The 25,584-nt window shown below is 42.5% G+C and overlaps 1 protein-coding gene across 2 annotated transcripts; it reads left to right on the top strand.

The window, feature by feature from the left end:
• The first annotated feature begins 3,861 nt into the window (after positions 1 to 3,861).
• On the top strand, positions 3,862 to 21,949 carry setd5 (SET domain containing 5). 2 transcript variants are annotated; one of them, XM_022745299.1, is made up of 23 exons: positions 3,862 to 3,940; positions 5,741 to 5,843; positions 6,237 to 6,499; positions 6,851 to 6,909; positions 7,043 to 7,230; positions 7,407 to 7,445; positions 7,566 to 7,856; positions 8,159 to 8,307; positions 8,463 to 8,580; positions 8,716 to 8,825; positions 9,086 to 9,335; positions 9,560 to 9,643; positions 9,815 to 9,976; positions 10,525 to 10,902; positions 11,017 to 11,277; positions 11,565 to 11,682; positions 12,514 to 12,743; positions 13,943 to 13,999; positions 14,133 to 14,618; positions 17,625 to 17,911; positions 18,059 to 18,180; positions 18,353 to 18,441; positions 19,895 to 21,949. In XM_022745299.1, exons 1-23 carry the CDS (start codon positions 3,870 to 3,872, stop codon positions 20,435 to 20,437), a joined length of 4,458 nt encoding a protein of 1,485 aa, XP_022601020.1. In that variant the 5' UTR covers positions 3,862 to 3,869; the 3' UTR covers positions 20,438 to 21,949. The 2 variants fall into 2 exon arrangements, with proteins under 2 accessions (XP_022601020.1, XP_022601021.1); XM_022745300.1 differs by having other exon boundaries at positions 6,267 to 6,499.
• Positions 21,950 to 25,584: the final 3,635 nt, after the last annotated feature.

The following is a 25,584-nucleotide window of genomic DNA, read 5'->3' on the forward strand; positions in this document are numbered from 1 at the left end:
TCCGGCAGCCCCTCCAGATGTCCTGTGTTTACCGAAGACGGCCAGAGAAACAGATTTTAAACGTGGAACTGCTGTATTCCGTGTTTTAACTGGTTTTTATCAGGTTTGTTTCTTTTAGAGAGGTTTAGACCTCTGTGGATAATTCGGCTCTCGGTAAAAACCTCCTGAACAATGAACACTGAAGGAATCTAAACCTAAAAATAAAACAAGTTGTTTAACAACTAACAACACCCTTCTTTTCTTATTGTTTTGACTGAGAGAACCCTAGTGACAGTGCCTTGAACTTTACTTTGTAAATTAAATGTAAATTTTACCATCTTAACCTCAAATAAAAAATAAAAAGAATCTAGCCTCAAAAATGTGTGATTAAAGACAACTTAATCTCATGTTGAGCAGTATCAGAAGCAGCACAAATGAAAAATAAAAGCTGTTCATTTGAGTACTGCTCCATGTGGTAGTCTAGGGAGCGTCGTAAAATTGAAATATTGTTCAACATTTATTAATAATTGTCATCATAATTTTCACATGTGTCATCTCAGTATTCAAAGCAAAACAATTTATTGTGGGGTTTATACCATCCATGCTATGGATGCTGCACTTTTTGATCTATTGTGGGAACTATATAGTGGATTTTTTTTACAATTTTACAACCTGGATATGTTATGGACAAGTTATTTACTTAAATTTCATTTAAGTGTCCAAGGGCAAAAGGTAACATAAAGAGTGATTCTGTCACAGCCCAGATGGCATCCATTTTTTTCAAGCAGCTGTCTGTAGAAGGAACCTGGCAATTTTTGTTGTTAAATTACATTAATATGTAGATGTGTAATCTATTTTTATTAAAACGTTAAAATATTTTAAAATTTAATTTTAAAAGTTCTGCTAACCAGCCAATTGTTAGTGGTTAAACAGATAACGGCAGCTGGTGACAGCAGTCTTTGTTGCAGTTACTCTGCAGCCTCAGCGAGCTCCACCTGAGCAGAACAAGAACCAGCGTCAGCAGTTGTGGTCAAAGACAGTGGAGTTACAGTTCGTCTACGGGACGAGAGACCTGCTCAAAGGCCCGGAGTACGGCCTTTGAGTTTGGCTTTGTGTCCATGCAATGATATGCACAACTTGTCATGTGAACTCAAGTTCAACTAAATCTGTGGATAGACTCATGATTCAGAGTGTGGATAATAATTCTACCTAAAAAGATTTTGATATAATATTTTGGCCAAATCACTCACCCCTATGTGTAGATGTGTTTTCATGATGGCCTAATTACATCCACTATGATTCAGTGTCGTAAATCAGTGTCATGTTGAGGTCAGCGGGTAGGCTACGCTTTCTATAGGCACTCTAACTGTATGTGCATAACGTCTGTTTTTGTTTCTTACAAAACCTTGCTGTGCAGAGCTCTGTTCAGAAGGTCTTGCTTTTTGACTGTTCATGCCGTCGAACTATTGTGCATAAGCTCTCATGATTGGATTTGCTTGCCCCTCCCTAGTTAAAATGCCTGGCTATATTACCCCAGAGACATTTTAGATATGAAAGGAGAACCAAATGCTTATTTGGTTCAGTAAGGGACCGTTCAATACACATCCACCAGTGCTTAACAATGTCAGAACACTAAATGTGTTAAATAAATAGATAATAAAAAGAATAGAAGGGAGAGATAGTGATGTGAGAGATGATAAGAGAGAGAGAGGGTCTCTTTTGCTGTTCATTTTGTGTGCATGTCCCTCCCCCTTGGACTTGTCCCCAAAATGGCCTCTGTTCTAGTGGAAGTGAAAAGACTTTGTTGAGCCTGCTGGTAATTTGAGCCGGTATTCATGGCCAGAGGAACGAACAAGGAAGGGCGGTGGGGGAGGAGGAGGTAAAGAAAGGCTTTCCTTCTTTGTATGGAATTTACCTCCCTAGTTCACCGTCTGGTTCTTTTGGAAGAGGCCCAAATAGTGACTCCCTTTGTGTGTTAGTTAGGAGCGAGGTGGCTATTTTTGTGAGGCAGCGATCATCCACAGAGAAAAGAAACAGTGGTTTTTGAAAAGACTCTGGATGGGGCACCAAGGGATCCACTCCATGTCATCATGTCTAAATATGTTACAAACCCTAAAAGCTGTAACCCAAATCTACCACCCAGTTTCTCTCTCTCTCTGTATATTTCTGTTCTGATTGAAGTGATTCAAGTTGTAGCTGAATGCTCTGCTTTTCTAACCAAAACCTAACTGACATTTCTTGTCGCTACCTACCAGTGTGTATCCAGCTGAATGGGGCTGACATTCTCTGTTTGACAATGAACACAGTTGAACTGACCTTGACATTATTGGAAGTCCCCAGCCTTGCTGTGGTTGCCTTGGTGCTGGAGAGGGAGGGCGGCAGTTGCTGTAACTAGGGGACCACTATAGAAATGTCATACATCCTGTTGCTGTTAATTCAAATGGCTCTCTCTTAGTAAACTAGCCTATGTATGAGTACTAGAGTTTTGTTGTGCTTTTATGAACTTGTATTGTGCTGAATCTAATCAGACTGGTGTTTATGAAGTAACATATATGCATGTGTTTGCCCAGTGAATGACCTTGCTATAAGCCAAATCCTCTCTTTAGTGTGTGAACAGAGCACAGGAGGGCCTGTTCCTGTAGCCTGGCTGCTGCCTCTAGCTCTGTGTCTGCCTGGGTGGCTGAGGGAAGACAGAGCAGAGGAGTGTGGGTCAGTGTTTCAGCAAAGTGTGGTCACATGACAAGAGGCTGGGATGTTGGATGACTCACCCCTCCAGGCGTCTGGGAGGAAAGTGCCTCCTGCTGGTTCTATTTATTAGTGCATCCTAATGGCAGGCTGAGTGTAAGCAGAGCTGTAAAGCCCCTGGTTGTTTTTTTGCTCTTTGAATACCCCCCCTCCATTCTGGAAGCCTCTGTGTGGATGAGAGACAGGCCTATTGCATGGTGTTCATATTGAGTTATCACTTTAGATGCAGGCACATGAGAGCTCTCTGCTGCTTCCCACAAAGCCATCGTTGTCAACATGAGTCAGCATATTTGGTTCTTCAGTTGGTGTGGAAGGACAGTTTCCCTGTGTAGTGTTGGGGTTGTTTGGTCTTAACAAAACCTCTGTCACTGTCATTGACCTCTGCTAAAGGAGCAGGGTTAGGGTTATGATAGCAGCTATAGCTATTATGAAGCAACTATATTCTATGTAGTTGCCTTTGCTGTCCCCTGGTATTGTGCATGCTGGTTTGTTTGAATGATTTACACAGTAGACTATAAAACATACTGGTAAATTTAAGTCTGTTAATTCCTGTATTTCATTATTATTTTTGAATTTATATTTAAGGCACTTTGCCTTATTCATCCCAAAGTCTGCCCCTGTGAAATACCGTTCGCTCTTTTCATATGAAATCAATTGTTTTATTTGGTTGATCATGCTCAATTTTTTAATTTTTGACTAATATTTCTTTGAAATCACTAATTTAATGAACTAGTCACTAAATTAAATGTTAAATGTGAATAAAGACATGTATTCCACAGAACATGAGCTATTGGTCCAAAATTTATCAGTTACTCAATTAAAGTGGTTAGTGAGGTGCAGGTTTTCCCATCATGCTTCATTCCACATGCTGAGTCATGTAGCAGGCTGTTTGTCTGTATCCAGGCTGTGTTCGTGTGCGGAACCGACTCTCATTCTGTCTGTTGCCCTTTATCCTCAGGTCCCCCATGACCGTGAGCCGTGGGCTACGGCTCGGTGGCGCCCCACCTCTGGAGTGGTCTGTTGCTGTAGTTGGGGCCCTGTGATTACTCTCCTCACCTCTCCTTTTTCCCCCCATCCCATCCTGTCCCTCCCCTCCCCCTCCTCCCCCCTCTTCCCCCCTCCCACGCGCCGCTGTGCTGGACGTCATGAGCATAGTAATCGCGCTGGGAGTCACCACACCTGAAACGTCTTACTCAGATATGGCTGCTGGATCAGAGTAAGTACTCACTACCAGCTAGTTGTTCTCTCATCTTATTTACAGCCTAGGTCTTTGTTTCTTGTTTTCATCAGTTCTTACAACATTTTACTCTCCACCTACTTACTGACATCTGCGGATGCATTAACATTGCTAAAATAGAGCTGGTGTCAAGATTGTAAACAAACTGCTGATCCAAATGAAACAAACAAACCTGACTGAAAAAGGAAACAGAGGTGAATATTGAAGTCAGACACAGAAATGCCCCATGGCACCGAACAACTACTGACCTATGGTTGACTGTGCATTGTGCATGCTCTCAGTTTTTAAATGCAATTCAGATTTATAATGAACATTTAAAAGTGCTGCACATGATTTGGTCAAACTAGGAGTATATGATGGCCCAGGAGTTCATCATTGCAACATAGTTCAGTTCAGTTGAATTCTGTAGTTATTCCCTTTTAGAAAATGTATTGTAGTACAACTCTTTGGCCCAAAGCAGCACAATATGTACATGCAACATTGCTGAGCTCTTTGTTCACATTTCTCTACAACTGTAGCACGTTGGGTTGTGATGAATATGCTTCCTGTCAGCAGTTTTCTGTATTCTCCACAAAGTCTGCCGGAGAGACCCGAAGAGATGGGAAGTGCAGTCCACCAAAGACTAAACTTTACCCGAGAGAAATAAAGAAAATACAGTATGTGATGCTTCAGTCAGGCTGGCTACACATGAACTCAAAACCCTCTTAAAGCAAAGCAATGTAACCCTGATTCCTGAGTAGGGATGGACGATAAACAGAAATACCACCACAAGCCTCCTGTCTTCCCCATCAGAGCCAGTTGGAAAATTCAGACGTTTTGAAGTGGCCCAGTGTTTTCCTCACTTTTATTGTACTTTTGTTGACCAGAAAATTTGCAAGGCTGTTGCAACTTGTTTTGAAACTCACTCACTGAAAGTCACTACCTGTTGTGTGCAGTGTGTAACTGGCCTGTGTAACTGTATATTGTGCCAAATTTAAATGACACTGCAAATTTTATTTTATAAAAGTTTCAGTAATCTCATGATTATTTGCACATTTTGTCCAGTGGGACAACCCACCCCCCAGGAGCCTAATTATTATCCCTGTCATTTTTTACATTGTGGTCACTGTGTCCTGTATCGTCCAAGCCCTCTCTCTTTGTGTAAGGCATCGTACCTCCACATCAGGGTCTAGCAGTTCTGAGTAGTGTCTGAGGAAATGTCTGCAGACAGCCTAAGTAAGAACACTTGCCACTTCTCTGTAGGTAGCTCTGCTTTGGAGACTGAAGTTATGTGGAATCCACTTGGCCTCTCTCCCATCCACCCCTGTTCACGGCCCCCTTTAGTTTCCTCCACACCTCAGCCAATAGGACTGATTCTAACACGAGGGAAAATACACAGCCTCTGCGGAGATAAACAAAATCCCAGGATTAAAATGTAATATTTTATCAGTTTGATACTTTTGACATTTAAGTTTGCTTCAGCTTTTGAGGACCAGGGGGGAAGGCAAGGTTATTCACTGTCTAGCCAGACCTCAGCTAAAGGGCAAAAGGAGTTGCATAACATAATGGCGGCCCACATTCCATTTCCTAAATTGCAGCTCTCCCAGGCTCGAGAGCAAACTTGAGCTTCTTGGTGCCATCTAGTGACTGATTGATGGTTTTTATTAAAACAGTTGGGAACAGATTTCCTGTAGTGGAAAAATAACTTCTCATGTGTACATAATTTTTTTGTTTTATCTTTATCCCTTAAAGTAATCTTTTTTTTTTTTTTCTTCTTCTTTTTTTTTTTTAATTTTCCAGCCCTGAGTCAGTTGAAGCAAGCCCTGCCGTGAATGAGAAAAACTACAACAACCACAGCTGTGGGAGCGCACAGAGTCATGGGTATCGAGGACTACCATATGCTGTGAGTTCATACTGCTCTTTTCTAATCATCAATTCTAATCATAGCATGTCTTATTGTACGAAAGAAGAATTACTCTCTATTAATCAAAGATAAGTTGCCTATGGTTGTGAACATGTTGAAAGCTAAAATAATAACTGTCTAATCTATCCAATCATTTCTTTTTCTAATCTTTTCAATTTGTTGTTCTATTAAAATAGAACAGCAAGATTAAAACTAAGGATTGGTTCTAGTTTGATTAAATCCATGAATGTCTATCCTACTATTGGTCTTCTGTAACCACAGACTACTTCTGTTATTAACAGCTGTACTGTTTCACATACCTGTTTTTTTGCCCCATTTTCATTCGTCTCCGTTTTCCGTTTCCCTTTTTGCCTGAACACCCGTTGTTTGAAGATGCAACAGTCTTCCGTTGTGTGTTGTCAGGATCACAACTATGGCGCACCCCCTCCCCCCACCCCACCCGCCTCCCCGCTCTCCCAAACCATCATCCCTCGCATGGATATCAACGGCGTGCTACTCGGCTCCCGATATCACGAAACTCCCGATGACAACTCAGCTGACAGCGACAGCTCCTCAGAGGAGGATGGGGCCATGGCCAGCTGGTGTCACTGCAGCCTGACGCCGGATGGCTTGCTCATCAAATGTGACAACTGCAGGTAAGAGATGGAAAAACAGAGCAGTCTGTATCCAGAAGCACTTTGTTATTCAACTCTCCCAACCTTCCCTGCTGTGGGATCAGCTGCATGTTATTCATAATAACCTGTATTTCCAAAAAGTTTGAACGTCCATGATAAAATATAATGCTACTGACACTGGTTACAGTGAAGACTGGCATTGTGTAGAAGGATCACAACTAGAGGATCATTTTAAAGACTACTGGTAATTTTGAGGTTTTTAACCAGGGCCAGTTAAGTGTTGGAAAACTTTCAAATCTAGTTGCAGAACTACAGTGACAAAACATTGCCCGTTTGTTTGAAATGCTGATTTGTTTTATTGTGGTGTTTCAGGGGACTTGACAGGAGGAAAGGAGCAGAGGGCCAACACAGGAAGACAGAAAATGTCTCAGGTATGTGTCTTTTCATTATTCTTGTTCCTTTAGGCTTAGAGAAGTTTGTAACCATGCCTCATAAAGCATATTACTGATAAATGTTCCCCATCATATCTGATTCATATCTGATTTATCTGTGTTTTCTTGGTAGCTGGAGAAAGCAGTGCCACAGAGAGTGGTGATGAAGAGGTGTCGCCCTCCACCATCTCCTACACTGCCACCCAGCATACACCCACCAGCATCAAACTCACTGTCAACCGGGTCAAAAGGAGCAAATCCAAAAAGAGGAAGAAGAGTACGGAGAAGGCCCGTGGAACCCCGAAAGGCAAGAAAGTCAAGGTATGTGAAATGTTAGAAACATACTGGTTCATTATGAGTCTGAGTCAGATTAAAGTCCTGTATGGAACTTTTTTATTTTCTTCTTTGTTACCAGCCCGCCACATTGAAAACTCTACAACTGTAGAATAGTAGCTGCTTAATCTGTCAGTGTATTGATATGGGTAAACTTCTTCCAGGCTTTCCGAGAGGGGTCTAGGAAGTCCATGAGGATGAAGGTAAGATTAGAGTTAACATCCCATTTATGTGAAGTTATGCATTACACAGTGCAGCCTCATGCTTCCCTTTCTCTCTAAAGAAAAATTCTCATAACCTGCTCCATCTTTTATTCTGCCTAGAATTCGACAACTGAGGCCAGCGTGCTGGATGAAAATACAGCAGAGGGGTGGGAGAGCAGGATCCGCCAGTGGACAGACCAGTATGAAGAGGCTCTGGCGAACCAGTACAGTGCTGATGTCCAGACACTGCTTCAGCTTCACCGTGCTGCCAGCACCACTGCCTCGAAGACCGAGAGCGGCGCCACAATGCCTCCCTCCACCACACAGATCCACACCTCAGTCGACGCCATGGACACCATCAACCGCACTGAGCTAGCCTGTAACAATACAGTGCTCGGCTCACAGATGCAGGTTAGCCGGAGTCCGAATCCAATTTTGCATGCATGTGAAACAGTACTATTGCGAAAGATGCAATTTGATTAACCAAATTAAACCCATAGTTACCCGAATAACACATTATATGAAAACATTTTACTGATCGATAGAAAATCAAAGAGCGCAAGTCAGCTTTTTTCCGAACTTGTGCATCAGAAAAATGACATAGCCTCTTTACATTTTAGTTACTGGTTCTGTAGGCACGGGTAGTCATGTCATGATGTTTTTAATATTAGCCTGCAGTTACAAATAAATAATTTGTGATTGGCTTTTTGTAGCTCCAGTTGGGGCGGGTAACGCGAGTGCAGAAACACAGGAAGATCCTCCGAGCAGCAAAGAATCTGGAACCAGAAACACTTATCATTGAATATCGGGGAAAGGTCATGCTCAAGCAACAGTTTGAAGTCAACGGACATTTCTTCAAAAAGTAAGAGGTCACAGTTTATTAGTGATGGGCTATAGTAAGTGTGGTATTTGTGTCCAAAGACGACTCATGCATTCTCAAGGTCTATTGTTCTCTCACCTTTATTTTTGAAATATAAAACAATTGTTTTTGATACCATTGTCTCCATATTTTTCCAGACCCTACCCTTTTGTGCTGTTTTACTCGAAATTTAACGATGTAGAGATGTGTGTTGATGCACGGACCTTTGGAAATGATGCGCGTTTCATCAGGAGGTCATGTACACCCAACGCTGAGGTCAGCCATGAAGCTTTATTTAAATTTGAGTACATGTCAGTGATGGAGAAAATGGTTTTGCTTAAGTGTAATGTTCTCTTTCTGTCTTTTTAACTAAGATAAATTTCCATCTGTTCCGACTGTTCCTGTCGACAGGTCCGACATATGATTGCGGAGGGTATGATCCATCTGTGTATCTACGCTGTCAGTCAAATAACGAAGGACGCTGAGGTCACCATTGGATTTGACTATGAGTTCAATAGCTGGTCAGTACTGATCCTAATTCCATACCTTTTACTTTCCACCTTCTTTGAACCAGCCACTAAAAAGCAACACAGGTCAAATCCTTCCACCCAATCAACAATGATATCAAGTACAAGTGGTAATAGAGCAAACCCTGTCTAGAAATGTACAGAAGATATGATGCAACACATGTTGGTGTCAGATATGAAGCAGGTATTTTGTGCTTTACCTGAAAACCTTTTCTCCAGTTTAATCTTCTCCTCTCTTGGTAACAAACCACCAGTAATTACAAAGTGGACTGTGCCTGCCATAAGGGCAATCAGAACTGCCCGGTGCAGAAGCACAACCTGAGCCCTAGGGAGAGCATCCTGAGTCCCCCCTCCCTGCTGCCTCCCTCTCCTCTGGTTGGTGCTGAGACTCGAAGGAGAAAAGCTCAGAGAAGGGAAATGGAGGGCTGCCTGGCCAGTGACAGCAACCAGATCCTCGACGAGCACCAGGATGCCAAAGAACTGCAGGGGACAAGTGACACAGAGGTGTGTGTCTAACTAAAATGAAGAGATCTGCACATTAATTGGGTAAAAGCTAAGGTTTAGCAAAGATATCAAACCAATGATTGCTTTAGATTAAACAAAGGGACAATAAAATGTTCTAAACACATGGCTCAGTTATTTAAAATACCAATAGTATCCAAATATTGCCTTTACTTAGTGCTGGGTAAAATGTTTTCCTCATGTGCTGCCTGTGCATGTACAATTAGGAGAGACTGCTGGATGAGGTGAAGGTGGAAGAGGCAGAGGAAGGAGAGGTGGATGAAAATGGGGTCACCGTCTCCAGTAAAAGAGTATGTCATCTTAATTATTTTCCAGTACAGCTGTTTTACAAATCTCACATACTTTTATTTATATCTATGTCCTGTATATTATTATTATACATCAGTCATTCATAAGACAAAATGTTTCAGGTAAGTGTGATACTGCCTATGTAACTCAACTCTCTGTGCCTATTCATGTAGACATTTAACAGCCTGGAAAGGAGGCGGAGGAGAGTGGGAGGAGCAGACATTAAGGAAGAGGGTGTGGAAACTGAGGACGGGGCAGGAAACCCCACAGGGAACACCCCCACGCCCCACAACACTGGAGTTGGGGTCAGCACAAGACGTACCACCTATGTCATGGTCAGTGAGAGAAATCAAGTTGTTTGATCTGTATCTGTTAAAGTGATAGTTTGGGTTATTTGACGTGTGGTTGTATTAGGTACTTATCCATAGTCAGTGTATCAGTGTTTGGAGAAGCAGGCAGGAGTACCGGCGCAGAGGCTGAGCAGTGTACTGCAGGAAAAACATTTTTCAACCATTTAAAAAATGCCCATCTAAAAACCAGCAAGATAAAGCGGTGGAAAATATTCAAAAATCAGAATACGCTTAAACTGATAGTGGTTTTTCAGGTGGGCATTTTCTAGGTGGCTAAAGTACAATTTTTTTTTCTGCTGTCCCCATCTACAGCAGTACACTGCTCAGCTTCTGTGCCAGTACTCCTGCCTACTTCTTCAAACTGGGAGCGCACTGACCCAGACCTACTGCAGGTAAAACACTGACTATGGATAAATACCTCATACAACCACACGTCAAATAACCCGAACTATCACTTTCTTCTTTCATTGTGTTTTTTGTTGTCATCTTTCTGGTGGCATGTGATTTATTTGTTCTACTTATATTCTGTTAAGGAAACACCATCTATTGAAGAAAAGACCTCGTTACCCTACTTGCCTACACCAGCTGCTCCCCCTAAACCTGCACGACCTACCAAGCCTCGGCCCAAAAGCCGGATCTCTCGCTACCGGTCAAGCTCATCGCAGCGTGCTCGGCGGCAGCGTCAAGCCCTCGCCCAGCAGGCGGCGGCAGCTGCTGCAGCTGCAGCTTTGGCAACAGTCCCATCATCAGCTGAGCAGGGGGCTGCTCTAGATGAGGATGGATCTCAGGGTCCTTATGGTGGCGAACATGGCCACGGAGAGAGCAGTCTAGGGAGTCATATCCTCGACGGAGAAGGCCAGGGTCTAAACTGCATAAATAGGGGCAACTTGCGCTACCCCAAAACCAAGAAGGTTAGAGGACATTGGACTTGAGAAAACATTCTACAATTAATTTCTAAATTCTATGGTCAAGTCAAGCTTTCCTAATCATATGTGTTATTTTGTGTGTTCTGTGCAATGCCACAGTACCTTGTGACAGAGTGGCTGAATGACAAAATCCCTGGAGGGGAGAAGGTCCACCAAGAGGTGCCTGTTGAGCGCCTGCTGCGGATAACCACTGACCCCACGGTGCTGGCCACCACCCTCAACATGCTGCCAGGCCTCTCCCACTCATCGCTCATTTGCACCACACCCAGACACTACGTCCGCTTCGGCTCCCCCTTCAACCCTGAGAGACGCAGACCCCGCCCACTCCAAATGGATGGCACTTATGGCTGCTACAAAAAGGTAAGAGAAAGATGAAGTATATGAATATAAAAGATATACAAATATGCTCATCCTTATTGAAGTTGCATTGAGTGTTCATGCTGTTACAAGCCTCTCTGCACAGTAAATACTGAAGTTGTCCATTTTGTTGCTTTACGTTCATGTAATAAATATACACATGTAAATTAGATGGTAATGTGCAGGAGAAATAAAAGAAAGAAAAAATGGTGGTGAGCGATTACTATCAGCAGTTTCCACTGTATGTCAGTTTGTGTTTTAAACCAGACATTACTGTTGTTTTGACACAGCGATGGATAAAGCAGGTGGAAGATGAGAGCTGTTCGGCCAGTATGGAGGATGGCACTGAGTCCACCTCCTCCCAGCAAAGTACCAGTAGCAGATCCACCCCCAACCCCCTGTCCAGTGGTACGTACACACCTCCCTCCATCGGGATGATTCATTTACTGGCAGCTGGAAGAAGATATGTAGATCTTATCTTGTACAGTGACAAGAAAAAGTCAGTGAAGCCTTTGAAACGACCTGGTTTTTCTGTGTTAATTCTTCATAAAATGTTACTTGACTTAAGCTTGTTCTTCATCTAGTCACACCCATTAAACATTCACAGTCCTGTTCAATAACTTTGGACCATTCCTCCTCCTCTTACAGCTAGAGACCCATTCTTAGGATGTCTGATGTGAGTGACTCTCTTCAGGTCATTCCACAGCATCTCTGTTGAGTTAAACAGTTAAAAATAATAGTAATACTATCAGGGCCATTCATCTTTAACTTTGTTTATTGTGTGTTTTGTCTCTTTTTGACGAAGAATAGTGTAGGAAAGTGTAGGAAGGCAGAGAGAGTCTGTGACCACAACTGTACAAAGAACAATTACACTTAATGTAGGGTGAAAAGGCAATAACATGAACTGATAAACAAAAGATCCACAAGGCCTAATATCTGCCATCATGATATTATCATATGCGTATTATAAACATGGCAGCAATATTTGATTTTTCAAATATCACTGTCATAATGAATACATGTTCACATTGGCAGGTGTTCCCTGTGAATAGATTCAAATGTTTGAGAGTTTTGTAAAAGTCCTGACTCCAAGTTGCTTTTGTTGATGTCATTAGCTGCACTGTGAACGTTTGAATGTTGTATTCAGTAAGAACAGTTGTTATCGTTATTAGTTGTGTTGTTCTTTTTTCTTTTCTTTTCTTTTTTTTTTACACATTTTATGTCTTTTAAAAATCACAGAAGTCAACGCGCCGTTTAAAAAGCGTCGCTCCAAGTATATGGCAGAGATGACACCAGCACCGTCAGACCACCTGCTTCGCCCATTGTCACCCATCACACCGCCACTCCCAGAGGACTCCCTCCACCCGCTGCTTCACACCCCCTGTGGCTCCCTGGTGCCCAATGGCCTGACCTACTCACCCATGCCCTCACTGCCGGCAAGCCGCTGCAACACACCGTTGCAATTTGAAGTAAGGTCACAACAACATACACCTACATCCACAAATACAGTGATGCCCATTACCATCTTTACCAGTCTCACAAGGCACACAAATCCCACATGAACACAATCCAGGACTTCTTTAGTTAACTGTTGTCGTTGGTTATAATTGAAGTCTCTGTCAGTCGTCTTAGCTTGTCAGAGGTTGTGGCTGAACATCCAACACTACTGCACCCCATACCCTAAACCGAACAGGATTTTTGGAATGTTTTTGGAATTTACTGTTCATTTACAGGCACTGCCCTTTTATGAACTCCTACTAGAAATTAATCAGATCGACTTCATATTTGGTCAGTTTCATCTTGAGACTTTTGCAATGCTCAAGTACTAAGCTTTGAGTTTTGGTTGAATGACCTGTCCGCAGCAGTGCAGCAAAAATTTAACTTGATATAATTCCAGCACATGTTGTTCTAACCGCCACAAACTTTAAATGTTTGATAAGAGTCCAGCCTGAAGACATCTTCATGTTAATATTCATTTATAAATATAGCGCCACATTATGGCGACAGTCAAGTTGTACAATTTGATTTACTATCTGCCCCAAACTTCACATGTTTGATGACAGTCCCACACTGACAACATCTGCATGGTAGCATGGCGTCACAGTCATAGCGCCACCCAATGAAAACAGGAAGTAACCCTTGAGTTGCAATCATCATTTGATTTACATGAAATTTTCATGGTCTGGTTTACACTTGATTAACAGGAACATAAAGTATGTTTTTGGTGTGTGTCCTCTAGCACCACATGGACACAAGTAGTAAAACAAAACATGCAATACATCATGTCCGCCGCCACACAGCCCGTGCAGGGCATTTTACCTGTAACCGTGGTGTCCGATGATGACGACGATGCACAGCTGCATTAACTGGCCTCCTGCCTCAACGCTGCTTACAGCTTTAATTCAATATCATATCTGGGGAATATTGTTAATTGCTGAGGATAAACTACTGTTTTTATGCAAATTACCCCTTTGGTGCTCGACACAATTTAATCTTTGTTTTCCAATTAAACCCGTTGACAAAAATAGTTAATCCTCAACACCAGCGCATCAATAGAATTTATTTTGCTGTTGATTTACCTGGGCAGGTTATCCAAATGTTATTAATGTGTGGGACACATCATGTTTGACACTGTGATGTTTCTAATAGCCTTTGCCTTTCTCTTTAGAACATATCATCCCCTGAGGCATCTCCTGTTCACCGGCCAGAGTCCATCTCACCTGAGGTACAGTCCCATCTCTCCCCCACTGACTCTTAACTGCTGTTAATTGCTGACTGCTCACTCCAGTTCGTCTTAATTAACCCCATCTTCTCCATTTGTCTTTCCATTTCTCTGTCCTTTACTTCTTCACTCACAGCCATGTCTTCAGACAGACTTTGAAGTCCCTCGGCCTCAGTTCCCAGACCTGTCACTCCCCTCCAGCTTGGAGAGCCCCGTGGCCATGACGTCAGATGACTTTTCCCTTCCTGGATGCCCCTCAGGCCCAGATTCCCAGGGTCCATCATCCGTGGGAACCAGTTCCCTAAACCCAGTGTCGTGTCCTTCCTCAGACCTAAACCCCCAAAACAGGGAGCAGGCCTTCAGGACAGAGTTCAACCTCATATACACCTGCTCGCCCCTCAATTCAAACTTGGGGAACCCCGTGGCCACTGACTGCCGCCAATCCCAGTCAGAAGGAGGCTTCTCCCCTGCAGAGTCCTTCCACAGTTCCATAAGTGGCCAGGGGCTGATGGGAGATGTGGGCCCTGGCTCCATGTCGCCCTACGGTGAGCCTCATTATGGGGGAGGCTACCCAGACAGTGGCACACCTCCTCACACCAGCAACCCACCACAAAAGAGGAAGGCAAGTTCTCTGCATCTTAATGACAAGAATGTGAAAACTGTTTTTTATTAGATAATTTTTCAGGTAAATCGTTAAGAGTTTCATCTTTTCTTCTCAAGCACGAATGACATGTGATATCTGCAAATTGAAAAGCCAAAAGTCATGATGTCTGCCCATTGACTTTGTCTAAAATATATCAATTTCTCCCTTGTGTCTGGGGGACAAATCCAATAGCAACTGGCATTTAAAAACATATATAACCATTTTATGTGTATATCTGAAATGATTTCGACTCTGTAGCTTTGACCCTCCCTCCCCCTTCCCTCTCCCTCCGTCCCCTTCCTCCCCCTCGCTGTTAGTTGACACTTTCTGCCAAGTCTCTCTTCCACTTTTCTTCCAAGGCAGAGGGCCAACCAGCATACCATTAGTCTGCTGACAGGGAAGCCAGATTACCAGGCTATATCTGTAAGAAGTGAATACAAGCCAGTACAAAATATGGTGAATATTCTCCCTACAACTACATCTTTAGAAGTGTGCATGTAAATATTGTTTCTTTGCATCTACATACAACACCCACCCCATGCTCCGTCAACAACTCCGCCCCCTCCCCTCCTCCAAACCTACATTGAATTCTGACTATAGTTTTGAGCAGGAGTTTTGGTTTATTCTGCCATTTCAGTCAAATTCATTGAAGTGTGTGAAGGTTCATCCATTGCCTTCAACATAAGAGGCTGATGGTTCATGAATTCTCATGGTGTTGTCAAGATGAAGTCCATGTGTCTTCGCTCCATCTCATCCATGGCTCTTTCCAAACTGTGATCAATGGTCTGTGCAGCTCTACTGTGAGCTTGGCTAAATTTACCAGTGTGGTTTACACCATGGGACAGTCCTGAAGCGCAGGGAGTCTTGGATTTATTTATTTTAGGTTTTAGTTTTCCCTCATAAGTCATCAGTCCTCACACAACGAATGTGTTAAGTTGAGGTGGTCACAGCATTTGCTACCAGTAAAGGACTGACTGGGATAAGGAATTGTACTTGAATGTCATTAAAATGATTTCTAATGATGGCCAAACAGATTTAAAACACATGAACATTTGAAAGTGTAGGACCAGTTCCTCAGATCCTGTTCTCCCGCAGGTATGGTTACCGATCCTCCTCACACCATGTTCACCATTAAGATTCCACATGCCAAGAACTTAATTACAAATAAAGAAATGCCTCCAGATGAATTTACACCAGCATTTTCCAACAAAAGTTACTCTGCATGTGACATTCAGAGGAAAATCAGATTTAGAGTAATACATTTTATGGATTGAATTGAGGATAAAATTCAGTATGAAGTAATTCAAGTCTGAAGATCAAGCAAAACTGGGTCAGCTGACCCATCTAGGCCACATTGAAACAAAAGTGAATACATGAAAAGGAAAACATGATGTTATTATAACTTGGCTTTTGTTTTTGTAGCTCCAGCCAATGGTTCTATCAGTTACAGTAACACTGTGCTGTGATCTGAGATCTTTAGTTGTGACTACATCACTGACAGTGGATCTTAACGGCCCTGGAAACACAAGCAGTCAGATGATCAGACATGATCAAGTTTCACATAAACCAAATGATTGAGCAGATGATCTAAACCAGGGTTTTTCAAAGTCTGAGACTGTGGGCTTCCCCTCAGACAAACCTTGGAAAAAGGCACCTCTTCATCCCACCTTGGTTTACTTTGTTTCACTTACTTCCTGGATGCCTATTGGGATCATGATTATGTTATTTGATCCCAAAGGCACTCAACAATTGAGCCAAGATACTCTAATACTGCTGTTTGACTTAACTTGAGACTAAACCAGATACATAAAAAAGGTGTGTCCTAAAGCTTTTGTTAGTTCTTGACTCTGGGAAAGTGGGAAAAACTGTAAAATCCCCGAAACTGTTGTATCTTTGAATTATCTCTTTAACCAAATCACTCACTTAGTATCATTTACATGATCTCCTTTTAATAACTAATGTAATAACTAACCTTCCATTCACTGAGCCTCCCTTGAAACTGTTTGAAAACCTCTGATCTAAAGCACTTTGGAAGTAAAACTATAAGTACGCACACTTGCAATGTTTCTGATAAGCCCTTGTTGCACAGCGAATCTGACAGTACACAGCTACAAGTCAGTGGAGACAAACAGTGATGGATGTTTTCAACAACTAGTTTCAGCAATAGTTTTACCATTTATCTTTGTTTTCTCTTCAAGAAAACTAAAAATAAAGCTCAAGTTGTAAATAAATAAACTGTAGTTTTCCTTTAAGCACAGCTGACTTCCAGTCCTTCTTATTACACTGTCTTCAAGTCTCTGTATGTAATCTGGAGCTTTGCAAAGATTCAGGCAAGAGCCATTCATGTCGGTATCTGACTCTGTGCTCATCATCTCGCCCCCCTGCCTCCTTCATGTACACTCCTCTATTACCACAAGCCATGACAACATTAACCTGGGATGAGTGCTCTCATTCTCATTGTTGAAGAGTCGAGGTGTGTTTCTATGTTGTGCGTGTGCTCGAACTTTCTGTGGACGTGGATATGAGTGTTTTTATTGTTTCAGCGTGGTTGCATCATGGCGTGATGCATTTAAAGTTGCCTGCTCTTGCGTCAAAGCATTAGATGCTGTATGTTACTAACAATGCATTCAGAACACACAAAGTTGATCTGCAGTTTGCTGTATTTGAGCCTCTCTCATGGCTTGAAGTATGTTAATGGAATGGAACAAAAACAAAATGCATACAGTATCATTTCCATGTTAACGGTTAATGTCCATGGTGATGAAGGTGTGTTTCTTTATGTCATATTGAATCATGGTAAATACTGTTAACAGGTGAGTCCTCTCTGGTGTGGTGCATGCAGTCTGCCCATCACTCAGTGCAGTTTTTGTGAATGATGTGATCGAGTCAGCAACGCAGCATCAGTGTGAATGACATGAAGTTTTGTTGAATCTGTCCCTCAACAACAGTTGTTTAACAGAACCTCTCCTCCCTCTGCTGCCTCAGGTGTCTTTGCTGGAGTACCGTAAAAGGAAGCAGAGCAGCGGTCGTGACTCTGAACCCGCCGGCAGCAGCTCCTCTCTGGGCGGCACCCCCACCCGGCCTGGCTCCCACTACAGCCAGGACCCTCATCATCCCCATTCCCATCAGCAGATGCAGCCCCCGGCCTCCCCACACAGCTCCTTCCCTCCCTCAGCCCACACCAACCCTATCTCACAAATAGAGGAGATCAGTCCTCCAGACCACCAGGGCCTGCTTGTGCAGTCCAGACCCCAGGAGAACAACAACCAATGGTGAGGGGCAGAGAGAGACGACTCACTACATGTTACATCACCCTGAAGCTCTCAAGTCATGTTTTATAAGCTGCCTCATGGTGTTCAGGTTTTGTTCCTGGTCAGAGCTGACTGGTTGATAACCTCTGAATTTGTATTTTTTCAAAGGATGGTTCCCACTACTGTTGAACGTCTAAGGGAAGGCCAGGGTGGTCTGGAGCGAGTGCTGAGAAGCATCAAGATGGAGCGCATTTACAAGAGGAGCGATGGCTCTACAGAGAAGGAATTTGGTATGAAGACACTGCAAATGTCAGGAACCCCTGCAGAGAAATTGTGTTGACAAAACCATAAGAATACCTGTTGATATAAATAAACACAATAATGATATGTTGAGTTCTTAAACTTCCCATATGATGTAGTTTTCTCAGTGCTGGAGTTGATCCACCTTTTCTGTGTTTTCAGATGCAGATCGATATGAGATGCAGGCAGCGACCATGGCTTCTCCCATGAAGAGTCCACACAGATACAGCCCCTCTGTGTACTCACATCAGGTACCTGTACAAACCACCCACCAGTGACAAGCTGCCTGATGAACATATGATCTTTCTAGTGTCTATTTCTGCTTGTGCTGCTTTCTGCTTACTTGATTAAATGTTATTGTTAATGAGGCGAGTGTTCGTTTGTATGATCATATCTTGAATGCCTGGTCAATGGTGCATTTAAGGCTACGTCCACGTTCTGCAATTTTGTTTTAAAATGCAACTCTTTTCCTACATTTGCTCCTGACTTCCACACTACTCCAGAGTTTTCAAGCCCTGAAAATTGAGTCTTTTGGAAACTGAACTCGTTTTAGTGTGAAAACTCTGGGGTTGTGTTGAATCTGGACTGACAATAACAGAGACGTTTGGAAACAATGACGTCGACACCCACGGTTGCTCCCTGATGGGTCTTATCAGCCTCTACTACCAGTGGTGAAAACAACAAGGATAATGAATTAGTGTTGCTGTCCTTGTTGTTTTTGCTAGCCGCGTTCGTAGTGTTTTTTGCAAATAACCAACTGCAGAGTAGACAGTCTGCTTCCTGTTTACACCGGCTCGCACATGCCCAGTGTACGTGAATGGTCATGTATGTGTTAATTTTCAGGTGTGTTAGTCTGGACTAGGGCTGTCCCAAACGATTATTCTTTAAACGATTAATCTAGCGATTATTTTTTCTATTAACCTAACAGTAATTTGCGAGTACTGTGCGAGCCTTTTTTGCTGCGTGTTGCTCCACGCGCTCCGTCGTACTGCTGGTAGACGCCGCCATGTTGTTCAAATAGATTACACAGACGCAAATCATTCACGTAGTCAATGACTTCAATTACGTCACCACGTTGTCCCAGCCCTTGCGCTGCGCTTGTATCCGGGTAAACCAAAGACGATGGATATAAACGGTCCCATTAGAAAGTTCCGGTTTTGTTCTATGAACATTTACCCTGTGTGGTTTTACACGACACTAAAATTCCACGTCGAATAATTTTTATAATCGACAACGTCGATTACGTCAGATAATCGTCCCAGCCCTAGTCTGGACGGAGATCATTTTAGTTTGAAAACACTCTTTTAAAATGAAAACATTGTAGTGTGGACGTAGCCTAAATCTTCACTGGCCATAAATAAAGTAATTAGCGTTCATTCAAATGCTAATACTGATCCTGCATTTTTCTGAAAGTCCTGTATCTCCACCTTGCTGGTAGATGTACAGATGTCCATCATTGAGGCTTAATGGACTATAACTTGGCACTATTTTAAATCTTCACATTGTTTAGCTCCACACTCACAAACACAAGAGAGATATTCATTCAGTTTGTAAATGAAAGTCATGATGCCATCTTGGTTTATCCAATGGCACCAACACCTGCATTTTGTAACCATGGGAACCTTCCTTTCCACATGACATGAAAGCAGCCTTAAAGATGTGTCATTGTCACAGAGTAGTGAGTGTGTGTCTGTGTGTGTTCAGTCATCAGAAAGCCACCGGCAAACTGACAGCCCGTCGTTCCGCCAGCAAACCTCCAACTCTCCATTCCGGGGTTCCTACAGTCCCTCATCAGGCCAGAGCTTCTACGCACGCCACTCCTCGCACCCTGGACTGTCCCAGGACCACCCCCCATCTTCCTACCCCAGTCACTCCCCCACCCCAACCTCATCCTCAGACTCCAGGCCGCCAGCGGGGTCTCTACACCAGCAGAGTGGGTACGGCAGCAGCCATTTAAAAGCAAGCCTTTTGAACAGCAGCGGCCTGGCGCGGGCTCCTACCCCTGGATCCAGGGCCCAAGGGCAGACTAAAACAGACTCGGGCCCCCTGGCCTCCAGAGGGAGTCAGCAGCAGGTGTCTCGCAGCCTGAAGTCAGGCAGCCCAGGCCAGGCGACGCTGCAGGCCAGCTCCAGGCTGCTGTCGGCCTCTGGACCGACACACTACCCACAGCGAGGGACAAGCCTCAGCCAGTTCCAGCACTCCCCCCTTCAGGGACCTGGAGTAAGGACACAGTCAGGAAGCTTTTAGGACCTTGTTCAAGTGTGTGTGTGTGTGTGTGTGTGTGTGTGTGTGTGTGTGTGTGTGTGTGTGTGTGAGTGAGTGGGTGCGTGCATGTGTGCGTGTGTGTACGAAGCTGCGTACCCCCTCAACCCCTAAAGCTGTGGTGAAATGGGGCTCAGGGAGTTTGGGGAGGGTAAATGTACAGATCTAAGAGGAGCAAGGACTTCTTTACGGATTTCTCCTTTTCTTATTTTCTGTCTTTTCTTTTTTTATTTTCAGAAAAAAAACAAATGACCACATACTGCACAAAGCTAATCATTGACTTTGAACATTATGGAATCAGTGGAAAAAGCGATTTGGATGACACATTCACAGGAAAAAAAGAAAAAAAACACAAAAAAACAAGAAATCACATGTAACTTGAAATTGTCCCCAGTGTTTCCTGATGTGCTGGACTGTGCAAACAGGCTCAGAAAGTAAAACTTCCACACAAATGTCTGTACAAAGTTATAAAAAGCTGTACCTGTCGTTTTGGTACCCAGGTTGGATAAATGCTGAGATGCATATATATGAGTCTGTGCTGCAGTAAATAAGTGTTTGATTTGGAAATGGGGAAATGATTCAAGCCAAGGCAACACATTAATCATCCGTTAGAGATGCATTAGAGAGATGGGGAGGACGGGCTTTTCCCTTTTTAAGGGTCATTCCATATGATTACCAGTTTCCATGTTCTCTCACTAAACATGAAAACAGCCCTTTTTTCCTCAAGGTTCTGTCTGTTCCAATGTTCTGTTATTTTTGGTTCTGTTCTGTTCTCTCATCCCCACTGGACTGTTTTGATTTCACTTTAGGGCTACTTCACTGTAGACTTCTGATATTGTACTTGAGACATACAGGTCTTATGATCCATGGTGCTGCATTCTTGTTTTTTCCAATAAATTTGAAATCCAGTTATGTTCCCCACATATGGCTGCATTCATCTTGTCATTATATCAGTTCAAATGTTTTATTTTTCTCCCAGGTTCATAATGATCATATATTATAGTGATCATATATTATATCATTTTATTTCTTGGCCAATCCGTTGCATTCCATGTGACACTGAGGAAAACTGGGCAGAGGAATCTCTAGGCGAGTGTTTGGATTGTTCATAAAACCTTGGTAAAGAAGCTGCTATGTTCTCCCGTGAGAGCTGCTTTCCCTTTCCTTGTAACTGTAACTCTGATCCTCACAAACTGACTTAAAGAAAGAGATGGTTCTCCCGGCCCCTGCAGTGGGACCTCAGACAAACATTGCGCTGACAGCTGGGCGGCAGCAGGAGTTGCCCTCTCTTCCGAGACTGTTCTTTTGGACCAGATGTGGAAAACTGCTGCGTTTGTATGGAAGACTTCAAAAAACCGAAGGCCCAGTCATGTGACTGGACCCCACATGCCACTAAACCAACCCCCCACCCACCCACACCCCTCTCAAGTTCACCAACACACAGAAGGGTACTCATGTTACATGAATGTTTTACAGATTTAAAAAAAAAAAAAAAAAGTTGTGACCCAAAATTAACCAGCACCTTAAAATGAAAGAGTTACACCCTAAGACACAATAGGACAATATGTATGATTGTGTTTACTTGTACAGAAAGAAATGTGATATAGACTTGTATGGAGAAAATGTAGTACACTGAATTTATCGCATGATATTTGTTTTTATGGTCTGAGTGACCAACTCTGTCAGATGGTTGGAAGCTAATCATTGGGTCTTTTCCTGGGTTCCTCCAAAAAAGAGACACTGCATTCTCTTTTTTTATTTTGTAAAGATCATTCTGTTGGTTTTATTTTTACACAGATCATAGTAGTAACTATTTCAATTGTTCCCCTCCAAAAGATTTAAGAAGCAAACAATGTAATGCCTTTTGATAATAAAATAATCATGATGGTAATGTATTTTGCAAACTACCATTGTGATGTGTCATTTGAGGCAGTCACTTGTATGTTTTGAACACATTACTGCAGGTCAGCCGCTAAGATAACAGTATCTCATCCAAAAACCACTAATTCATTTGTGTTAGGAAAACACTTCAGTGGGACTTCATTGTCATAGATAACTACAGAAGCTGAGAAAGGCCATATTCAAAAATATTTTTTATCCCCTTATCTCAAGATAACAAAGCTCGTTATACCAAGATAACGAGATATTATGAGGAGAAAATGATTTTTTGTTATCCTGAGATAACAAGATAATTACCCTGTTATCTGGAGATGACAAAGCTTGTTTTCTCATTACAATGACTTTGTTAATCAGAGATCAGTATGCAGCCAGTAAGCAGATGGAAACTTCTAGAGCTGTAAAGTGAAAATGTCAGGACGACACGTTGATCAACATCAGAGAATATTTCAATCAAGGGCAGAAATCACACTGCATCTTTTCATAGAAGATCATTTTCAGATCAGTCCTCATCACTAATTACTGTTGCTGAGGAGGAGTGTTACTGCAACTTAGTGTATGAAGTTCAGTCAAAATTATTTTCTAGTGATAATATCTTGTTATTTTCGAGATAACAAGCTTTGTTATCTCGAGATAATGAGCTTTGTTATCTTGAGAGAACAGGATAAAAAAAAATATTTGCGAGTATGGCCTTTCTCAGCTTCCACAGAATCTGAACTTATTTAAGCGGATTGATTTTAGGGGGACAGCAAACAGCACTTGAGAACGTATAAATGTCTTGTGCTCTTTTATGACGTAGCTCTGAATAATTACCTCTGTGTTGGTTTGTTAGTTACCAGGATATAATTAAAAGCTTGTTAACATATTTGTCACAGAGCATGAAAGTAGAGGTGAAATGAAATGTTTCGCTCAGGACCAGGATGTAAAAACTGACCAAACATCTAAAGTGAATGGCTGCGTAAAAACCCTGAGCACACCAGAGAATAGAAGGGCAATAATTGATTAATTATTGGTCTGGTCCACATCCAAGATTTAAATAGAATTTTTCTATTATTATTATTTTTACTATGAACATTTTGCTGCATTTAGTTTAATGAAAACAATCTGGTATGTGTATCCCATGACTCCATATCGCTATTTTAAATGCTTTCTAAGACTTTCTAATTTTTCTTTGTATGAAATGATAAAGTCAGATGATATTAGTGAGAGTACAGTACAGTCACAAAGGCACAGTGGGTCTGTTGATATGCTGTTTATCAGCAATAACAAGAATCAAGACAATCACTTTTTCCACAAACCCTGCATCGTGTTCAGGATCATGCCCGACTTCTATTCCTGCTTTTTTTCTGTTTCTGGACACTCACTTGAATCAGATCTGCTCTTGGTTCAGTATCAGTACTGTCTTTATCAACTAAAGGGAAGCGTTGAGCTACAGGCGAATAATGTGACGGGAAGCTTCCTCAGTGTGGAAGCTTTTTGCTTATATTCCCACGCTGCTTTTAAGGTACAGATATTCACACATCATACAAAGCGGCATCACAGTGACCCAAGAAATGTGAAGGTGTGGGTGTGGTGGCTGTTTTCCTAGATAACTATATTTTTACATTTACATACTCATTTGTCTGGCCTCGGAATCAGTGTCAGTGTCCTAAGAAGCATTTCCAAATCATCCATCACCCAATCAATCATCAGTACTGACTGATAAACACTAAGCCAGTGTGTGAGGTGTGGTTGGTAGTAAACCCTTACAGACAGGATGGGAGCCAGCAGGATTGAGGTGTAGGGTGGAGTAAAGAACAGCATCAGACAGGGTTTTTTTGTTCCAGAGCGCAGAGTTTTCTTTTTTTTTACATGTGCAAACAGGTTACAAAAAATATGGTACAAATCCTACAATCAGGTGGCCGGCTGGTGGACAGCAGAAGCCGCTTTTCCCAGGGCTACAGACTCCAACCACAGAGAAGACACAACCTGACCCCCTCTCTGACGCACAATGATTCTTCTTCTTCGTTTTTATGGCAAATTCCAACCATATGGAGCATTATCGCCACCTACTGTTGAATTACAGAGTCCTCATATTCCTGTTATCAAGCCATATTTGTGAGTACTGCTTTTAAGATCCATGCATTTGATCCCTTCTTGTTCCAACTGAGTCCTTAATAGGTTCCTCTCATTTTCATCTTTTGGACAGACAAAAAACAAAACGCAGTCTCTTTTCTTTTCCACTTCCAACCTCCTGCTGGATCTGGTGCACATGTCTTCCTTTTAGCTCTTCATCCCATCATTTTTGCCACTGCGCCTTGATTTTGTGCCAAATAAATGGTTCTGTTTCTGTTTTAGACACACAGTGCTGCTCTCGCACTGGGATGCCTGGAGTCTCTACCAGCTCACTTCTACACTGGAGGGTACATGACCACTCCCACTACCTTTAACAAATGTACTTACAATGTAGTATTACCAGTATTAACATATCTACAGCCTAATACAGGATAAATGAAATACATAACAAAGTCAAGAAATACTAATTAAAGCCTCGACTTAACCAACCCACCCCCACCCCCCCCCCCCCACCCCCCCCCCACCCCTGAGCTGCAGTCTCATGTGTGCACTCTATAAAACATGCCCTCGGAAGTAGAGAGAGAGAGTGGTTAATCAGGTTCAAAAAGCACAACATAACAAAAACTAGAATCACCTCCTCGTGGGTGTCTGCCTCCTCCACTCAGACTAATTTCAGGTTAGAAAATATTAAACATTTGTGTGAAATTTTGTCATAATTTCTATGTGAAGTCTTGAGTAATGGCTAAAAAGTGTTTTGTGAGGTCACATTGACCTTGACCTTTGACCTTTGTCCACCAAAATCTAATCACTTTGTCCTTGAGTCCAAGTGAATATTTGTGCAAAATTTTGAAGAAATTCCCTCAGGGAGATACAGAGATATCATGTTCACAAGGCCAAAACTGTGTTTTGTGAGGTCACCACACCCTTGACCTTTGACCACTGACCCTCAAAATCTAATCGGTTTGTCCTTGAGTCCTAGTGAATATTTGTATCACATCAAGACGTCACTGAGATATTGCCTCCACGAGAATGGGACGGACGTACACAAAGACAGAAGGACAACCCGAAAACATATCTCCAGCTCTGACTGTTGACGGTGCGGAGGAATAATGAACTTCCTGCATCAGCTTGTCCAACGTTACACAGTCAGTGTGTGTGTTTTTTCACTTTGGTGAGGGGGG

Source organism: Seriola dumerili, unplaced genomic scaffold (assembly GCF_002260705.1).
Source record: "Seriola dumerili isolate Sdu_G_001 unplaced genomic scaffold, Sdu_1.0 BDQW01000088.1, whole genome shotgun sequence".
Lineage (NCBI taxonomy): Eukaryota > Metazoa > Chordata > Actinopteri > Carangiformes > Carangidae > Seriola > Seriola dumerili.

Bases quoted from the DNA above. Each gene is read 5' to 3' on its own strand.
- setd5 (XM_022745299.1), top strand. From the start codon at position 3,870: ATGAGCATAGTAATCGCGCTGGGAGTCACCACACCTGAAACGTCTTAC. The intron at 8,581-8,715 runs GTCAGCCATGAA...TCCTGTCGACAG, and splicing joins CATGTACACCCAACGCTGAG to GTCCGACATATGATTGCGGA. The intron at 14,619-17,624 runs GCAAGTTCTCTG...CTGCTGCCTCAG, and splicing joins ACCCACCACAAAAGAGGAAG to GTGTCTTTGCTGGAGTACCG.